This window comes from Caretta caretta, chromosome 11 (genome assembly GCF_965140235.1).
Source record: "Caretta caretta isolate rCarCar2 chromosome 11, rCarCar1.hap1, whole genome shotgun sequence".
Classification (NCBI taxonomy): domain Eukaryota; kingdom Metazoa; phylum Chordata; order Testudines; family Cheloniidae; genus Caretta; species Caretta caretta.
Window position 1 is genome coordinate 38943173 of NC_134216.1, and position 21165 is coordinate 38964337.

Below are 21165 nucleotides of genomic sequence, written 5' to 3' on the forward strand. Positions count from 1 at the left end.
TAATTCTGGAACAGTTTGCCTAGCCCTAGTTAATACTCATCTTGTGATTCACTAGCACAACACCATCCAGTTTGATTTGTGCCGGGCCTCTCTGTTTAATGACCCTTCTCCCTGAGATCATGTCTTCGGACTCTGCCAGTTCACAAGCATTGCAAGCCAACCCAGCAACAGTCTGAGCCCATGGAATGAGATTTGAGGATTACCTAACTATGTAAAGAAGCCATTTAAAGAAGTGATGTGACGCTGTATTGCAGCTTCATAGATGAAGAATGCATAATTAAATTAGATACAAGGAAAGGGTTTAGCTGCATATCATAAATATTATTTTGGATTCCTGCTTCAGGAACAAAAATGAATATTGAGTTTCATTTTAAAAATATATTTGTGTTCTGTTGATTTAAAATCTGTGTAGGTACTTATATGGCCCCAACATTATACTATGTGAGTATAATTAGAAAACAAGATAAGCCAATTAAACAAAACTGAAATTCATTTTCATCCTCCATCTTTTATTTTTATGTCCATTTGTAAGAAGATGAAAACAAAAACAACTTCACTTATTTAGGGAAATACATTAGGAGTGAGATTCTGATCCAACTGAAGTTAATGCAAGTTTTGCTCAGTAGTTTGTTCAATAGCACCATGGCTCCTGTCTCAGAGGAAATCATTCAGACTTAAATATCTTGGGTGACATGGCCAGTTGACTCAGAATGGCAGTTATTTCTAATGCAAGATATTCATCCAAAACACCGTTGGCTTTGCACTTGGCTGACCTATTAATCAGAAAATCAGACAGTCTGGCTGCAGGAACTACCCCCCAATTACTGCAAGGCTCAAGCTGAGAAGAGCCAAGCCAATGTGAGAGGAAACAATGTAAATTAGCCTTTTCACTCCAAATCAACTCAAGGACAAAACCTGGCCGAACTGTAGCATAGGCTAACTGGCACAAAGGGTTCCGAAACCTAGAAGAGTGCTGGCAGATAGCAAAACGTAGAAGGGTTTCTGAAAATGGGGAATCATTTCTTCTTGTTTGTAACATTTTTAATAGACACACATTTTAAAAATCTCCATAGTGATTCAACTGAAATCTGTCAAGAGCCACAGAACCTTTTTTCATACATGATACAGTGTACCAATTAAATGTGTATGATGCCCTCTCGTGAACTTGAGTGACCATGAATACCAAAGGTTATATCCATGCTGAAGACTGTGGTGTCTGTATGTGTGCACCATTCAGGTTCATTGCAGTAATATCAATTAGCCATCTACACATGCTTAGAGTCCACAGACATCAGAAAAGATGTCCTTATTAGACATATGGCTATGGATATTGGAGGGAAGTGCAGCATGTGACCTGAACCTCTTTCTAAGGGTGAGTTGGAAATTTGGCACTATTCTAATATCCATAGAACCGGTACTACAGAACTCAAGAAACATGAGTCTCAATTAGATTCCAAAGCCATTGCCCACCAAACCACGAGTTTTACACCACCTTTGTTCTCTCTCTCTCTCTAAGAATTAAGAGGCTCCTCATCATGGCATGGTGTACCATGAGCATCGTGGTAGCTGAGAATTCTGAATATTGTAAAAAAGTGGAAATGCTTTGAATTAATGCAGTGGATATTCCACTTACGACAACCAGCTTCATCCGTGTCATCCGAACAGTCCCTTGCTCCATCGCACCTCCAGTCTGCAGGAATACAACGGCCATTCCCGCAGCGGAACTGCCCACTCTCACACCCTGCAACCAAACAGCAAATCGAGAAGCTTGGTTATAGCGTCATATCAGAACAGATATGGGAGATTGTTCCCATCAACAGTTCAGGCACACACTGAGAACAATCATTTTAAATACATTTTTTCAGGTAAAACAGTGGGCCAAATTCCACATTCAGTTACACCCATGCAAGCCCACTGAACTTCCATAAGGTTGCCCTGATATAAGGGAGAGCAGAATTTGACCCAACATTCAAGTGTAATAACTCTTAATATAGAAGACTATTCCTATCTAACCTGTTGTATAGTCTCCTTCAATAGTCTACTTTAATAGTCAAACAAAAGGGTAAAAGAAAAAAAAACCAAGGAAAGGTTTGCCAGGTATGGAAGCCTTCTAAGACAAAAAATGTCCATTTTCATTTCATGGACTCAGGTTATACAGACTTAAATGAAGGAGGAAAATGGCCTTCCACATCATTTGTGGAGCCTAAACATTAGCCCACCCCCTTGTAGTTCCTGAGTATTTAAGAAAAATACAAAAAAAAAAAAAACCCAAAAAATCAGAGTTAATCCCCTTAGCTGCTGTGGAAATCTCATTTTGCCAGCCCTGTACTGGTATCTGGTTTCAAAACGTTGATAAATATTTTTTTTTTAATAAAAAAATATATAAAGTCCATCTCTCTGCAGTACAGGGGAAAATATATCTCCAATGAACATCTTAGTAGCTTTTTTTAAAACAAGAATCTGAGCTTTAAAACTCTTTCTCACTGATCAAAATCTGACCTGCTGTCAATCAGACTCTAAAAGCCACCACCCTATTTGCTATGTCAGTGGACTGAGGACCTGATCAGATGGTTCTTGCTCCCATGTGTGAGAACAGCAGGATCAGGCCCTTACCAAACATATCTAGTGAAGTCCCTTGATGCCATAAGAGAATGAAATACACTGTTTATAGCCACTAGGGGAAACATGATCTAAGTCATAGGGGAGAGGAGGTGAACTTTTAACCAATTTTATGGTCCCCAAAACTGAAAAGTCGTAACTCTTTATTAGTTTCACAAAGTTCTATTTCACATAGCCTCAGTCAGCACCCTGAAGCAAAGAATACTGAAAGAACAGAGTTAGTAGCAAAGATCAACTCTTAGAACATCTAAGAAAAAGCAATTTCCTGTTAATTAATAATCAAGTGATGAAATTACCATTCAATTATTCTAAGTGACTTGACCAAAGGAGATAACTTTACTAAATATAAAGTACAGACACCTACTCTTGAATTCACAGTGACATAAATAAACAATGTGTTACCCTAACTTTCATGTAAAACCAGACATACCAACACGGTCACATAAGCACAGTTAAGTGATGTATTCCTAAGGGATATAAGCAAGCTACTTTATGCAAGGAATGTTCAAATCTGATTGTCTGGTAGTGACATCCTGATTTATAATGTATCCTGCAAATGGTCAAAAATTGCACTCGGGTGAATGGTGGTACCGAGTGGTACAGGAGTATGTACACCCAAATACCTTCTATAGACTAATGTACGATGGTGGTTGGTGGTGCAGGTCTGGGGTTGGTGGTGCAGGTCTCTTATCAACTACCTTTAAAACACAACAACCTCCCTTGCAAAAATGCCCTGAAAGAATGTACAAGTTCATCCTGGAATCCCAGACCCTCTCACTAAATTCTGCCCTACAAGACAACATTTCAATTTGAGACTCTTAGGGCCTTTTTAAAGTTTAACTGTTAAACACAGCATATATTGAACAATTTATCACTTAGAACTATTATTGGAAGTAAAACAATCTGTTTCTACATTTATTGCATCAGTAGCATCCAAGAATACAAGAATCCTAATAGCACCTGACTGAAAAAGAAATTACAATACAGAGTTTAATCAACATCCAAAGGGTTTCAGGTTTCTAAATGGGAAAAGTATATGCTTAAAAACAAACAGCGTGGGAAATAATTTCATTGTATATTATACCATTAGTTTCAAATAATTAACCAGCAAATGTTAAGCATTGTCTATAATACTAATATTTTCTTTTGCCTTTCTTCTACTAAGTTATTAAACATATCCTTATGGTGACATAAAATGAGATAACACTGGTTACACTTTTTGGAAAACATTATAAATACAGCAGTCTTCATACAGCATAAAAAACTGTAATTGAATGTAAAGAGTATCTGCAAACCAACCAGTTCTTTTACACTCTGTAATACTTTTAAAAATTATAGTTCAAATCACTCAGAACTACATACAGTAAATGCTGTACCAATGCCCATTTATACAATTCATCAGCAGACCTATTATAATTCATTTAATTATGGTATCAGTCTTTTCAAATGTAATCTTCCATGCTTGCTTATTTCTCCTTGAAGACTGAGGTTCTGAAATAACTTTTCAAAAAAGCAAAAAAAACTGATGCTTCACATATCCTTGCTTTGTATCCTCTCAGTACAAAAGTACTAGTACATTAGATAGTACAAAATGATTGTTTATTTAATAAAAAGGCAGAGGGCTCTGGTTGAAAATAAATTACGGGTGATAAAGAAGTAACAGTAATCTGCAGGTTCAAAGACATTTCTCAAGAAGGTTTTAAAAGGTATGTTGTTTTTTTCAAACTGTGATCAAAAGAAATGCTGGCCATCAAAAGGAGGAAGTATGCAGAGTACACACAATTATTGAATCCATTGCTAGAAATGTCCACCATCCAAAAAAAATTAACAGTAAAATGACTGATTAAATGAATAAAAATAATTTCAGAAGTAACTCCAAGTGACAACCCATAGAAACATGCCCCTTGTTTCAAAATAGAAACTGACATCATCTACTAAAACCAGCTTCTGAAGGCTTTATAATAGTTTGTGTTCAAGGACTGAACTGATGTAAGAGGCAGTAACCCTTGTTAAACTAAAGTATTAATTTGGGGACATATTCGGGAACCATTACTCACAACAAATAGCACTTACTCACATGAGTAGTCCATCAAAGTGAACAGGACTACTTGCATTATTAAGTGCTATGCCACATATGGATGCAGAATCTATTGCTCTACACTAGGAGGGAGATGTTAGAAGATAAGGGGTGTCCTCTTGTTAACTGACATTAAGTGGAAGACTGGATTCACTGAGGGGTTAGTAACTACTGACATCCTATTGTATCAAAGAGTTTCTTTTTAATAAGTGCCTTTTTTAAATGGTAAGGCAGTTCATAAATTAGTCCATGACTGCCAAAAAATTAATACTAATGAGCTAATTTTAGTAGAAATGCTGATTTATCATGGCAATGCTGACAAAGCCAGACACTTCTTTCAGGCAAACAGAATCCTGTTAGCAAGATTCCTGCAGGAAATATTGTTGGGTTTAAAAATACACAATCAATCATTAAAATTTAGTCTTTATTGTCTTCCTTCATATTTCCTAAGAAAGTTCAAAATCTAGAGAATTATTTTTCCTTGCTTTAATTTGATGATATTTTTTTACCCATGGAACTGCGATGAAACTATCACTCAAATACAGACCAAAAAGACAGATGGTAAGATTTTGTGAATCCCAGAAGAACCCATGCAAAGTAGAGTCCAAGGTTGTTGTTTATTTTAAATAGTATGGCTTCTAACTTTTCAAAAATTGATGAATGCCTGTTTCAATTTTTAGGGATTCAAGAAAGCAACTGGAAAAAACAAAGCTACCACATCCACTTTCTTATAAGGCAATATTGCACTGAAGAATCCAGCCCATAGCTTAAAATGTATCCCTTGGGAAATATACAGAAAGAGTACTGTTCCTGAGGTTTCTGCTAGACTTGCTGTCTCTGGTCCTTAAGCTACAACTGCTGCTGCTGCACCTTCTGTAGCAGTGTCTGGGATTCTCTTGTAATAGTCTCCTGAGTAAAGATGTCTGGGATTCACAATCCACTTAGGTCAAAACAGAAAAGGCCAATTTCCATGGCACAAAGTAAGCTACTTGTACAAAAGATAATGCAGGATTATGACTTTCTATTAGAAAGCATCATAGAGTGATCCTGTGAGGAACAAAAGATTTGGGGGGTAAATACTTATAACCACGGCATAGTGATCCTGGCCTATAATTCAATATTAAAGATAAAACTATATATGGTATCAAAACAGATGCAGAATATCAAGCCTTACACTACAATACCACGCCTGGATAGCTGTATTATTCAATGCAATTGTTCCCCAAGACAATTTAGGGCAAAATTTTCATTTACATCAGTGTAAATCTGGAGTAATCCCCCTTGTCTTTAATGGAGTTATTCTAGATTTACACTGTTGAAATGGATAGAGAATTTGGCCCATTGACTGCATGGGGTTAAAGTGTTTAAATGAAGCTGATGCTAAATACAGACCCAGTGACCCCCTGAGAATTGTAGTAAAGCTCCATTCACCAGCTAATAGACACTATCCAATGCCACAGTAGGCCATGTGGAACTCTGCCAGGTGGCAGTGGGTGAGGGTAGTGCAAAGCCCTTTCAGCACAGAGGTTTTGGAAGCTGGAGGCTATCTTTAATTTGTAGGTTCAGATCCCTTATGGATTTTCAGCATAAAGGCAGTTTGTTAGGACTTTCCTATTCCTATGCTATATTTGACCCATATTCATATTTGATTCATACTCAATCCTAATATATATTTGGATAAATATTTAGATTGAAATCTAAAGTCTACATTCAAACCTTCTACATTCAAGCCCAAATGTGATACACAGTGCACTAACCTGAAATTTGTCCAGGGAGGTAACCAAATGCTGTCTTACAAGAAAGACATAGGATCTGATCTGGACCTGAAGCCTTAGAGCAGGGGTAGACAACCTATGACACGTGCACCAAAGCCGGCACGCGAGCTGATTTTCAGTGGCACTCACACTGCTCGGTTCCTGGCCACCAGTCCGGGAGGCTCTGCATTTTAATTTAATTTTAAACGAAGCTTCTTAAACATTTTAAAAACCTTATTTACTTTACATACAACAATAGTTTAGTTATATATTATAGGCTTATAGAAAGAGACCTTCTAAAAACGTTAAAATGTATTACTGGCACGTGAAACCTTAAATTAGAGTGAATAAATGAAGACTTGGCATACCTCTTCTGAAAGGTTGCCGACTCCTGCCTTAGAGTTTGCATTCAATGAGGTAGACTAGATATTTTTATTCACCTTCTCTCACATAATAAAGGAACAAGGAAAACTCCATATGAATTCCAAGAAAGAAGCAAGCATAAATCAGCTAAGACCGTTTGCTTGCTTTTCTTCCACCACAGGAACCCACTCACAGATCACATACTGATGCAAGCTTTCTAACATGACACCAGACTGCTTTTTCCCACAAAAAAGAAAACTGCGGATTACTAAATACTTAAGATACTCCTATTTCAAAAAAAAATTCATGTAAATTTAAACCTTAGTTATTTCAAATTATTTGGTATACTAGTAATAGTAAACTGGCAGATTCTAGGTCTCATTTCCTAATGAGGTTGCATCTCCCAGCCAACCTAACAATCTTGATTGATCGAAAAATGTTATTTATATAGGCCTTTCAAGTGCTAGCATGCTTAGCCCCAGCCTAGGACTACTGTTATGACTGCTCAGGGGACAACATTTCCCAAGAAACCCTGTTCTGTGGCTCTCAAGGAGAGATTGGAAGGGAACTGTCCTGAACCATGGACAAGGTTCCCTCTGTAGTGAGGGAATGAGGGATGTTCCAGCCCATCCTGCTCACAGACCACCAGTCTCTGGCCGTAAACAGCCAGCATTATAAGCAGTGTCCCCCTCCATGATCATATCCCCTGTTCAATTGTCAGGGTTCCTGGAATGGGGTAAAAGTGGCCCAGGAAGGTCTCCCACCTAACTTTAAAGAGCAAGTACACCCCGCTATAGTCTCCATTTGTAAAATATATAAAGGTCAGTGACTATTCATTAGTGTGTGTTACGTACTATATGATGTTAAATATTAGTATTGTGTTGCAAATTAAAGTTATAAGAAACATGCAGAAGAAGCAAATAGAGTAGATCATAATGAGAAACAAAGAGGTACCTGCCAAAATTATGCTGTTAAATTCCACATTTATACATTAAATTGATATTTCATTGCAATAATAAATCTACACAAAATAAATACTCTATCAAATAATGTATTGGTATTAAAGGCAAATTATTCAAACAAAAAATCATGTTAAAACAAAATACCCTTCAGCCATGTTATTGTGCTTTCTTATTAAAGGACACGTCCTACAGATTACCTTTGGACAGCAACCTCTTTGGAGCAGGAAACATGTCTTCCTAGACTGAATATCTGGAAACTGCCATTTATTTTACAGTGCTGGATTAGTGATTTAAACAAATTAATTAAATAAATGACAGTATCATTGTAGAAGAATCTTTAGGTGCGTATCTGAGCATAACTTACACTCCACACTGCTCCCTCTTCTGGAAGATCTGCACATACAAATGAGGCTGTGGGTTAGGTTTTCCTTTAAGGGAGTATCCCAGGGAATATGTAGACCGGGGAGCTGTGCTGATTGGGAGCCGGAGCTATGAAATGAGGGTATGAGGGCTTCTAAGTAGAGCAGCAGTAGTATTGTACCTGGGGACTCCAATCATGGACTAGCACCCCATTGTGCTAGGCGCTGTACAAAAAGAGAATAAAGATGGTCCTTGCTCCAAAGAGCTTACAATCTAAGTATAGAAGGTGTTGTGCTTCCAGTTCCCCACCGTTCAAGATCAACAACCAAGGAATGCCACATGCATGTTGTGTTACGTCTTTCACTTCCCTAAAAGGCATTCTGCCATAACTTCTTTATTATAAATGTTTATTAAAAGTACTTTTAAAGGTGTCCAGTATAAAATTAGTTGTACTCTTATTTTACAAAATTTATTTTGTGATTAACTTTAAAGAGTCAGAATTTTCGGTATTAACTAAAAAGAAAAGGAGTACTAGTGGCACCTTAGAGACTAACCAATTTATTTGAGCATAAGCTTTCTTGAGCTACAGCTCACTTCATCAGAATGCATCCGATGAATTGAGCTGTAGCTCACGAAAGCTCATGCTCAAATAAATTGGTTAGTCTCTAAGGTGCCACAAGTACTCCTTTTCTTTTTGCGAATACAGACTAACACAGTTGCTACTCTGAAACTGGTATTAACTACTAGCCTTTACAAAATGTCAGTGATTTCAAATACACTGTATGGAAATAACATGTTCTGCACTAAATTGGATAATATTAATCAGTTGCCTTCACATTTGGTATCTTAATCCATATAAATCAGCTGTGATTGTATTAGCTGGATAAGTGAAGCACACACTGTGGATCTCTAGTGAAGCACACTCTGCTGAGCTCTACTATTGCTGTTCAAAATCTCTTTGTTGTGAAGCACATTAAATATGCAAAAATCTATTCTAATTGACTAAATTACATGAGGAGGAGGAAGAACAAGCAAACTGGAAGAAAGTAAAAGGCACCCTCAACTACTCACAGAAAGAAGCATCCCAAGCATTTTCATAAGAATGAAACTGGCTAATAGCCCCAAGGCTGCTACAGAATAACAATTGGGCAATGGGGGACCAAGTGTGAAAACCTCCACGAATTGGAAGTATTTACAACTGTATAGCATGTGGAAAACAATGACAAAACCCATGCTCAGATAACTCTGATGTGTCATGTATAGTATACACCACTGGGAAATTCTGATGAATGCAGTTTCAAGCTACAAAACCATCCTCTCAGGAAGCCACTTTTAGTTGAATGGTTTGAGGTACTTTTAATAAACTTCCTATCCAATCAGCTGCTTGCTCTCAAAATTAAATCTCATGCCACTGCCAGATTTAATTAAGCTGGATGCAATTAAGTTATCTATCCTAAGAGGTGATGAGTCCCGGCAGCTCCAGGTATCAGCCCCAAACAATGCTTTCCAAATGCATTAGGCAAGACTGAATCTTAAATAACTTGTTTTTAAAAATCCATTATATATTTCATTGCTATATTTAAGAAGACACATAACATATAATAATTTAAAAAAAAATGCCTGTATTGACCCAACTTTATTGGGGAATATTCTCATAAATTCTTCAATGCAGGAAAAAATAATTGCAGGTATTAGTTAAATGCAAGTTGTAAGTGCACATAACAAAAGATACTTCTCTCTCCCCACAGCACATCCACATATCTATGGTCAAATCCGGCTTGCCTTTACCACTCGAATAGCACCACTGTAACTAATGGAACTGCCCAGGCAAGTAAGGCAAGTTGGGTTTGGCCCCTATGTTCTGTCTTCTAGAAAATTATTTGTTTGTTCCTTAATTTAGACACTGCTCACTGAAGTAAATGGCAAAACTCTCACTGATTTCAGCAGGAGCAGAAGCAGGCCATAAGGATTTAAATTATGCTGTCTTTGCCTCAAGCATTTACCCACGTAAAATCCTTGGATCCCGTCCTGCTGCCCTTTTTCACGAAGCCCAATGCAACTACTCACAAAAATAAGGGATGCAGGATTGGACCCCTTTATCTGCCCAGTTTTTAATCATTCCAGTCATCTTTTGAAAGAAACACACCCATTGCTGCAGACAGTCTATATGCAGACAAAAGCAAACATTGGCTTCAACAGGAGTTTGGCCCAGGTAAGGACTGAAGACTGGAACTGTATAAACTATATGGGCAAAAGGAAATTTTACCAGCTGGAGCTGCGTCTACACTGGGAGGGTGTGCTGGTGTAAATATCGTGGTATAGCTGCTATAGCTATACTGGGCATAGCGCTACTGGCTAACCTTTTCTGGTGTAGACCTGGCCTCAATTTTAATTTTCTTCTCACACGGTCTCAAATCCAGGCTCTAGCACAAGCCCAACAGCACTGCAGTCCGTGCCCCACAAACCAAGTCAGCTGACCTGGACCAGTAGCAGCCATGCCACGGGTGTTTTACTGCAGTGTAGACATACTCTTACTTAACTCTTTATGCACAATTAGTAGTCCTATGAAAGTCAATGTGACTATTCCCAGTGAATAAATTAAGCATCTGCATAAGTCTTTTCAGTAGCGTGGCCTTAGTGTGGTGGTAACCAGGCCAACTTTTCTATCGGACTAGGCATGGTAGCACTGATCAGTTTACAGTCTAACTTGCCAAAAACGGTGCTTGTGATTTATTGCTAACTAACCCACCAACAGGATCATTTAAACAGAAAAAAAGGTGAAGTGTTGGGGGGCAAAACAGATATGTGACCTTTATCACTAATAGGTATGATTACTTAGCTGTCATAAGTCATCCGTTTTCAAATTTTGCTATTGCCATTGTTTACTTCAGCGTGTTTAATTATTTGTAAATTATCAAAGTGCCTGTTTCTTCCCCAAATTGATGTCCAAATTCCTAAAGCACTTCAGGCATTTAAGTTTTGATACATTTGCCACACCCAAACTAGGTCAGAAGGGTCATAGCAATTTTTTATTTCCACTATTAGACAGCCATTTCTGTATACTAGACTGCATTCAGTCACAGTACAAATCCCATAGCAGGAGATAACTCCCTAGCAAGTGCTCAGGGAGTTTGTTGTCCTCCTCACTCAGGCAAAACTCACACTGAAGAAATGGGCTTTTTGCCTGATCAAGGAAGACAGAATAGGCCCCTCAACGCGTATCTGAGATTCAATTCAGATTTCCTGGTGTTCTGCCAGTTCACATTTGTCAACATCCAGATTAATTACTACAGTGAATACCTTTCAAGTAGCCACAGAGGTAATGAAAAGAATATTAGTGCTTCAGTGCATTTACACAATATTTGGAGCTAAACTGGTTTTAAATGGTGAAGTGGGCCAGGTTTTTAAAGAGCGCCCTGGGGCTGGTTTGAAAAGAGAAAGGAAGGGCAGAATCTGAAAAACTAATAAAGAAAGCTCCTACAATCGCAAGCAAGAGGCCAGAAGCACGTCTGCTAATTTCAGACCAGTATGTACCCTATTCACTACAAGTGCAATAGTTTAAAAGCCTATTAGACCTTGTAAAAGTAAAAATGAATGCATGAATAGCCTTTTCATATGGCAAAAATGCCAATATTAGTTACAGTAGCATTCTTGTCATGGTTTTAAATCTTCCATCTTGTTTATTTTATCATATATTGGGCCCAATCCTGCAATCTTTGCTCAAAAGTAAACGCATGAGCAGCCCCCTTGAAGTCAAGTGCTATCCTTACACGAGAGAATTTTAGCGAAGTATTCCCACTAGTGCTAACACTGGTTCCTTGCAGCTCTGATGGGAGCCCTACTGTAAGCAAGGCTCTGGGGGCTTACATGTTAGTTAAGCTTACTGAAGAGTAGGTTCAGTTGACACAGCATTAGTCATAGTTCCAGTCACAATTAAATGAGAGCTCTCATTGGTGCTGACATGGTGGGAGCACCAAATGGAATTTTTTGGGTAAACTTTCCTATTTTAGGCATGTCTGAAGGGATTGTTCACATGAGTATAAGGCCTGATTCTGCAGCCCTTACTTCCCCAAACCAAAGGAGAATCACAAGAGTATATTTCAGGGGTTCTCAAACTGGGGGTCGGGACCCTTCAGGAGGTCGCGAGGTTATTACATGGGGGGGGCCACGAACTGCCAGCCTCCACCCCAAACCCCACTTTGCCTCCAGCATTTATAATGGTGTTAAGTATACAAAAAGTGTTTTTAATTTATAAGGGGAGGTCGCACTCAAGGGCTTGCTATGTGAAAGGGGTCACCAGTACAGAATTTTGAGAACCACTGGTATATTTCCTTGATCAGTAAATGTGCATCAAGGTTTTTGAAGATGAAAATCACTCCATAAGTGCTAGACATTATTATTATTATTTTGATTCCTGCAACATCTGTATATGATACAAATTGGTTTGTTCCAACCATGCTGCAAACCACAATAAAGGCCCCAATCCTGCAACCTGTAATATACAAGCAGACCCCCATACACAAATAGCATCTGGGGCTCCAAACTGGAATTGGGGTGCGTGTGTGTGGAACAAGGCCTACCCAAATATGAAAAAAAAAGAGAGAGAGAGAGAGTCAGAACATCAACTGTCTAAATCCATTTATACCAGCTGAGGATCTGACCCCCTTGATGTTAAATAGGAGTGTATAACAATACAGTCAATCAAATTCAAACCAACCAGATTATTACTGCTAAAATACAACTGTTCAGAAAACAAAATTAGTCTCAATTAACTCTTACATGTCTTTTTTTTAATCTAGAACAAAACTACTAATAGTGATCCTTAGATCTCAAATCCAGTTTAAGAATTGCAAAACAAAGAAAACATTAAAAAGCTTGATACCAACAGTAAAAGGTTATTGTGGAATCTGCAGAAAACTATCTATTCCATTCAACATTTCCATGTTTACTCATTAAGCTTCATTTTTTTAAATCATTCCAAAAAATGTGCTGAGCTGAGCTAATTAATAAACTGAACATTCAGTAAGAGAGTGGACTTCAGACCAGACCTCAAAATATAGTAAATTATTAAAAGAAATTTTTACCACCTACTTTTTAGTGTCTGGTTCTGATACTCCCTTCCCTTACACTAGTGCACTTCAGGAGTAGCTCAGCTGAATCAGTGCAATTAAACTAGTTTAAGTGAGAGGAGAATCAAGCTGGAATTGGTTCAAGATATCTCCTAAGACTGAAAAAGGAAAACAAATCCATGATATATCATTAAGAAGTTATATCAAGAAATATATTTTAGTTTTAAAACTATGACATTTCCATCCTTTAGTTGCCAGACTTAATGTAAACTATTAACAAGCAGATAATTGACTTATTTGGTTGCCATAGCTACTTAACCACAGTGACACAATCTTAACATTAGCTAGTCTTTATTCAGGTGTCAACCTGTAGAGGATTAATTAAGAAAAATCTTCTATGCTTCTCACCAATGAATCTTCTAAAAAGTGTTGTTTCTTTTTCAGCTTCCACTCAGAAGATTATATTGTGCCATCAGTTTTTAAGCAGAATTTAAAATGAGGAGAAACGGGGCTTCTGCATCTGTAATTCTGAACAGCTTTAACAGTTTTCCAGTCCTGAAACAGGTTTGGTTTTGTCCAATAAAAGTGAACAGTATTGGATGCAATATATCAAAGATTGAAGATATTGTTTCAAAAATGTGTGGGGAATGCTAAGCATAACTTATTATTGGCAGTCAAATCCTGAAGTTCGTAATCAACTGACTTCAGACATTTCTCTGAGTAAAATACTGAAAGACCCACAGATTTGCCCCTAAATAACTAGAAGAAAAAACAAACACTAGTGATCTTTGATCTCCCAATAATCTAACAATGCAAAAGGCGTATACAAAGTAAAGGCTCAGAACAGCGTGATTGATTTCACGTCAACCCAGGAAGCCCAAAAAGAAAAGAATTAAAAGGCTTTAATGAAATTGCATTCTAACTTCCCACAACTTCTCCCTCCCCCTCAATGAATCTTTGCTCATTTCCTGCAAAACACATGGAAAGTAAATCTGGATTAAAGTGGGATTTCATTGCTCAAATTTCCAGTCAGCTCAATATATAAAAGAAGGTTTTGATTTGCTTTATAGGAAGTGTTGCATATGCTGCACATCTATCTTAGCTCAGATCTTCTTGAATGTCCTGTCCCTGTTTGTCTTGACTCCTGCAGCTTAATTATTTACAGTAATTCTAGCAGTTGGTGAAGAATCTAAGTCTAACCAGGTGTCAGCTAATTACTGCTTTCAATTTTTAACTGAAATTTTGTTTTTTAATGCTATTCTTCACTTTAAATGATTACTTAGCAAATTCCTGATATACTTCGCTGCCCAGGATATAGAAAAGGAGTAAATAATTAAAGAAAGATCAAGACAAGTACTAAAAGTAAATTACTCATTTAAAAAAAAAAAAACCTTACGAAAACAAATACTGACATTAAGTTCATAGAAATGTCACTTTTATCAATTAAAAGGTAAAAAGATTGTAATGTGTTTCACTGATATGTATTTTTAATTTTCAAGCCATCACAACTCCCCCTCCCCAAATCAGAGGTCCCAGTCCTGGTCCCATTGAGGTCTGAGGGTATTCTGCTGTTGATTTCAGTCAGAGCAGATCAAGCCCAGCATTCCTTTTATAATGGTTCACTGACAGAGTACAAGAAAATTATACCAGTGCAGGATTTTGATAAACAGTTCAGCCTAAAGGTCCTCTCCCATATCTGCCTTTACCAGCAGTACAGACTGTAAATTGGACGTATTCATTTTCTTTTCAAAACAACTACTTGACTTTTTTTTCTCCCCTTAAGACCCAAATCCTCCCTCCCCTGTGTAAAACCTCAGAGTAGGGGTTTCACCCAGGGGCTCTATGCAAGGGACACAATCTTCTGCTCAGACATCCTGGGCTTCTACCCATACACAGAACAGAGATAGTAGATAACAGTGCAAGCTTCACCATGTAACCCTAACAATATGTAGCAGTTCTGGTCTATAAGAACCATCCATGCCCATTTATTTCTTGGCCTCTTTTGTGAAACTATCAGCAAAAGCGTCAATTCGTGCCAGATGTGATTGTGGTTTCTGAGATGTGGACACCTATCCACCAGGATATGGACTGTGATCACCTATTAATTTTACAAAGGCCACTGTATATCCATAATGGTGTTAAGTATACAAAAAATTGTTTTTAATTTATAAGGGGGGGTTCTCACCGTGTAACCCTAGCAGATCCAGCCCTGGGTTGGATTTAAACTGGCAACCTGGAAGTGAACAGAGTTCACCTTTGTATCCTAGTATAATTCACTCTGCCATTGTATACCCCTGTTTTACACTTTAGAAGGCTTTGAAATCACCTCCTCCTTTTGAGAGAATATTCCTGTTGCCCAAAGTTGTTCACTACCATTGTTTGTTAAGGGATTTGCTTTTCTACCGTACCTCACTTAAACACAGGACACATTTTCAGTTGTGCATGCATGAGCAAACCCCAAATATTACTACTTTTTATATCACTTAGTGCTCACATTTGCACACAGAGATTTGTAATTGCTCACCTAAATATCCAATTTGTGGTTTGTACATGCAGGTACATGAGCCAATTTTAAACTTGCACAAAATGGAGGCTGGCCAAAAAACTGTCAAAGAATGTGAATTCACCAATATACATAAAAGCTACAAATCTCAGTTTATCAATTATGATGCCACTATGTAAGCCAACATCACTTTTTCATACATGTAGCAGAATTACATTTTTATTTTGAACAAATAAGCTTTAACATTTTAAGGTTTTGCAATCAAGCACTCAAAAGACAGGAATTGTAGTATTACAGCTGAAGTTTCAACCTTAACTCTGTTCTGAGTACAGACTTAAAATAGTCTCTCCTAAAACCATTCCATATTATTTGTCAAATAACTCTGAAGTTTATTTTAAACCCTTACATAAAGTAAATCATGGCTCATGTAGCAAAACTGAACTGTACAAGTGCAAAATTTCCAAATTTAAATTCTCCTGGATGGAAGCTTGGCCCCACTTAAATTAACTGGAGTTTTCCCTTTGCCTTTAATGGGGCCAAGATTTCTCCCCTTGCCTTTAAAACTACTCTACCAATTTGCTTCAAACTTGGCTTATTCCTTAGATCTCAATGATCTAAGGAATTGTGTTATCCACTTGCAAAATTTTTGATCAGGTTATACTGGGAAGGATATATATTTTTCTCAATGTACACGTAAAATGGATGAATCAGATTTGTTAAAACTTTATAAAAAACTTCACCTCTGGCCTGAGACCAGCCATGGAAAAATCTCAGCCCATGTGGATTTTGCTTCAGGAAATTATGAGCTACTTAAAAAGGAGGAATAGACTAAAAGTTGGAAATCAACTTAATTGTAGAGTGCATTCAGGCAGCTGTACACATTTAGTATCCAGGGGATTCACAGACCAAACAAGTGTGTCCATGTAAGGTGAAAGGCTATCACCAGAAATGCTCACCTCTCCAGCATTATAAAGGTTTAGACCAATATCATGATATTACTTATTAACTATGGAAATGCAGAGCGCAGTTCTGCAATCATTGCTCACACAAGTCCAGCTGACTTGGACTGGACTCTTAATCTGGTAAACTAGAGAGATCTGGCCAAGATATACGGAAAAAAAAGTCTCGTCATTTAATGCAATGCAGGGAAGAGTACTGAGGAAAAGTAAAGATACAGACAAGACCAGATTCAAAGCAGGGATTTAAATGTTGATGTAAATTACACATGGGGTGAAATCCTGGCCCTACTGAAGTCAATGGGAATTTTGCAAAAAAACAGGTGTGAGTGACGATGTTTTGTAACTTGCAGTAGTTTGATATTGAGATGGTGGAAAAATGAATGCAACTTACACACTGAGGAGACCAAAGTGGTGTAGCAAGAAAAGAAGTTAACAGGAGCATATCAGATAAAGTGGGAGCTCCACTACCTTATGTTTTTCCTCCTAAATCCTTGTCATCCTCCTCCTTACAATGTATTTTACCTCATTTTGCCTATCAACTGAATGCCAAATACATGCTAGTTACTTTACTATGTATATATACTCTTTTTCTGACAGATGTCATCTCTCCTGAATTTGAACCAAAATAAGGCACTCCAGAAAAAACAGTCATGTAGGAAGCTTAATTGATTTGTGATTAATTGAACATAGGTTACAAAAATGTTATTTAATAAAATCGGGTTTGTGTGAGTTGGAAGTAAATTTGAGAGTCCAAAGAGGAATGTTCCTTCTAAGGAGGGAAAATAGGTTTCTTATTCATGGATAACCACTATAAAGAGAAAACAAGAACACACACAGAAAACATTGTCTATGGAAGTGAACTATTAAGAGCAGCAAGGTTTGAAACACCTACGCTCCCAGGAACTAGAGGGTCACATTTTAGCAGACTAGAGTCAGTCCTTCCATGAGTCCCATAATAAATACCAGATAAATGGAATACTGTGTGAGTACGCAAATCCTTAAAGACTGCCAGATTCTTTAGCAAATTCAGACATTTGCCTTGATGGTCTTAATCCAGATTTGCCCTTCACACACTGCTGTACACCGCAATGTCCACCCAAGATGTGGCTGCATTTCAGCAGTGCTGTAGAGGTAGCTGTCTGAAGTGGTTTGGGATTCTTCAAAATGAAATGCCATGGTAATATAAAATATTGCTTATAAAATTCCACATAAAATGCTACTTTTGGATACCACAGTGAGGGAACTCAAATTAGACAGAGTATGGACCCCATCTTGAAATCTCTACGCATGACAGTAATCCTGAGTAATAAAGACTGCTGGCATGAGTAACAGGTTGCAGGATCAGTTCCTATGCAACTTTGGATGGTGAGAGGAGTCATTTTTTCTCTCAGTTTATCCAGTACCATGTTTAACAAAATTCAGGAGTCAGATTTGTCAAGGGAGAAGGCACAACACTGCTTAATATAGGTATAAACACTCAGATTAAACTGAGTCTTCTTAGGCTTCTGGAAACATCCAGTTTCCACTCAGTACTCCCAAATTCAAATTGTTAGTATTCAAAAATCATAAATCATGCTTCAAAATATCATGAGACTGGATTAAAAATCATGATATACTTTTTTTAATTAAAAATTGAAGTTTTTTTGAGGGTGGGGCTTCTGATTTTTGAGCCGATAGTGTATGTTTGGGTCATGTTTTCAAGTTTCTCTCTCTGCAACCACAAGGTCTACAATCATTTTCTTTTTAAAATGAAAGCTGAAATCCTCACATAATCACAGGATTCCAAGAACTAGAGTTTTAAGAAAAACACCAAATATTGTGAGACTTGGAATAAGAATCCCAAGAGCTGACAATACTACTTTAAGAGGTTTAACACAGGTATTACCATAGACTCCATTACTAACATTACATCATCTCATTAGCATAGTTATTCTGATAATTCTTTCATCCAGCACAGCAAAGTTCTTAACACCTGCCCTGCTTTTGGGTTCCAATTCAAGATTTTACCCTCACTTTACCAAATAATTGGTAAATTCATATTCACATCTACTGTACATTTGTCCTAAATTTTCTAAGGTGGCTGTAGAGCAAGGAAATACGTATTTAAGTCAGCCCTGTAGCTTTAGTTCTATGCAGTGTAAATAAGAGTGCAAAGGAATTAGCTCTCTACCCAATGTGACCTCTTTGGCTGGACCTTTTGCAATGCTCCTGCTGTACATTAGCTATCTCCTAACTACTTCCCTGCTCAGAAAAGGGAGCTGTTAGCAGCATAATTACTTACTTGATTCCCTCTAAGGAGCTTACACTAAGAGTTGAGCAAAGAAAGCAGATTAACAATTTGAATACATCCACCTAACGCACACACATAAAACAGTGGGGCTACCAGGCCAATAGATGCGGCCCAGGAAATTCACTTCATCTCATCCTGCTGGAACAATAAGGGGTTTCATTTTAATGGTGGGGCAATTACACTGTGTGGGAGAGGGAAGGGGAGAGACAGGAAGAGAGGGGCTGCAGCTACAGGGTGGGAGGGAGGGAGTGGAGATAGGGCTCCTCCATCCCCAGCAGCCAGCTTAGTACCACAGTAGGCGGCGGCGCAGCCTATCCTGCTCAGCCTGCTCGGCCAGTCACATGCTCCCCAATGTAACCTAGCAACAGCAAAGCCCGGAGAAAAAGTTCTCTCTCTCCCAACTTCAAATCTGTGTCTGGGGCTGAGGGAAGCTTATTGTGCTCCAGACTAAGCATCTGTTTCTTTATTAGACTCTTTCTTATAAAATACCGCATCTGTTACACATACAACAGACACGTACACGCTGCACATGCACGATCAGTGCAAATAAAAACAGCAAAGCCTGGCTCTGCCTAATGGGACCCAGCTCGAGGTGCAACTTTACCGAGGAGCGGGCTGCAAAACCCGCTCTTAGAAACGGGGGGCACTCACTCAGCCTGCTCACTTTGGGCTCCCAAACCACCTGCATTTGGTGCGTGGAGAGGGGCCGGCAGCACGGCCACAGACGGATCTTTATAGATGTGCTCCAGACTCGGGCCAATAAACACGTTTCAGTAGCAAGCGCCAGGCTCCGGCGATTGTCTTGCCCCGCTTTAGGCACGGAGCCCTGGCCGGCCTCCTTGCGAGGAGCGCTCCCCCCAGTTAAAGGCTTCTCTCTCCAGTGCATCTCCAGAAAATGAAAGCCCGGCGTGACTTTACGCTGTGGATTTGCACCCCCTGAACGGCCCTTCCAAACGTAACCCCAGCGCAGCCACTGCTCCCCCGCAGGACTCCGACCCCTTCACTGGGTAAAGAACCACGCTGGCAGAAGCAAAGGTCGAAACCAGCCTGAGGACGAGCCGTGTCAGAAAACGCCGGGCTCGCTTCTAACAGCCCCCGGGCTCGCTCTACTTTCCACTACAGGATAAACAACTTCTGGGAAGAGTCACCTCCTGCTGCTCGAGCCCGCTGAGGAAGCCCCGGGGCCGCAGCTCCCTTACAGCCCGGCAGCCACCGACCCTCTCTCCTCCCCCTGGCGTTCCCGGAGGGCGCGGAAGATCCCCGAGTCCCACTCAGACTAGGCTGCAGTACGGGACTTACCTTGGCCACTAGCCTGCATGATGCATGCAGTGAATAATATGAGCACTTTGCAAGAAGCTGCTGCTCCTCCGTCCATCCTGTGGCGAGATCCCATCTGGGCTGGGATGCTCCAGCGCCCTAGAAAGCACGCTGCTGGGCTCAGGAAGGCTGCTCGGCCCTGCAACAGCCCAAGCAGCCTGGTGTCTTTTTCTGATCCCGCTAGTTGCAGACGAAACTCCCACCCTCCAGACATTGCATAAAGCTCTTTATACCCAGCAGCCCCGGAACTAGCATGAGGGAATCAGGCATTGCTCCAGGTCCCTGCAGCCACAGGCTGCCTTTGCCCCTCCTTCCGCGCGCACTTTGCCGGGTAGGAGGGATGCTTTCACACCAATGCACTCCAATGACTTTACATCACAGTGGTGCTGCTTTACAATACATTTGGGGCAGATCCGGGGTGATTTTAAATAGCAAACAGCATTTGATGCTCCTCAGACGCCAGTGTCCCAACTGACAAACAATATGCCCCACGCAAAGAAAAGGGGTTTAAACGAAGGAGCCTTATAAAGGCTTTAGAACTAGTCATTACATTCAGACGTCGGTATAAAGTTTAAAACGCTGATTTAGTTGATTACTCCATAGAGAGACGCGGTCAATCACCTCTAAAACGCTGTTGAAGCCTTGACAATCACAGAATGAATCTTATTTCTCCACCCCAGCCTTTCATGGATTGCCCAGGAGAGAAAGTCAGTTTCACTAAAAGCTTGGGCCGAGTATGAAGCTATTGCTAAGGGAAACTTTAATATCCCTGCTCCTAGTTTGTCAACAGAGGGTACTGTGACGATCCTGGCTTTGGTAAGGGGACCTTTGTGTCACAGGTACACAACAAATCACGGGTGAAATATCAAGCCACGGTTCCGATAGTGTTGCC

The 21165-nt window shown here is 39.2% G+C and overlaps 1 protein-coding gene across 3 annotated transcripts in view; it reads right to left on the bottom strand.

Moving 5' to 3' along the window:
- The window catches only part of LRP2 (LDL receptor related protein 2), a 180735-nt gene extending 160214 nt beyond the window's left edge, over nucleotides 1-20521 (bottom strand). The window contains exons 1-2 of one of the 3 annotated variants that reach the window (XM_048869191.2): nucleotides 20256-20521; nucleotides 1634-1741 (exon numbers count right to left, since the gene is read on the bottom strand). In XM_048869191.2, coding sequence (XP_048725148.2) covers nucleotides 1634-1741; nucleotides 20256-20487 — 340 coding nt within the window. In that variant the 5' untranslated portion in view covers nucleotides 20488-20521. The remainder of the gene's footprint in view (nucleotides 1-1633; nucleotides 1742-20255) is intronic. The other 2 variants (XM_048869190.2, XM_048869192.2) reach the window with 2 other exon arrangements.
- Nucleotides 20522-21165: the final 644 nt, after the last annotated feature.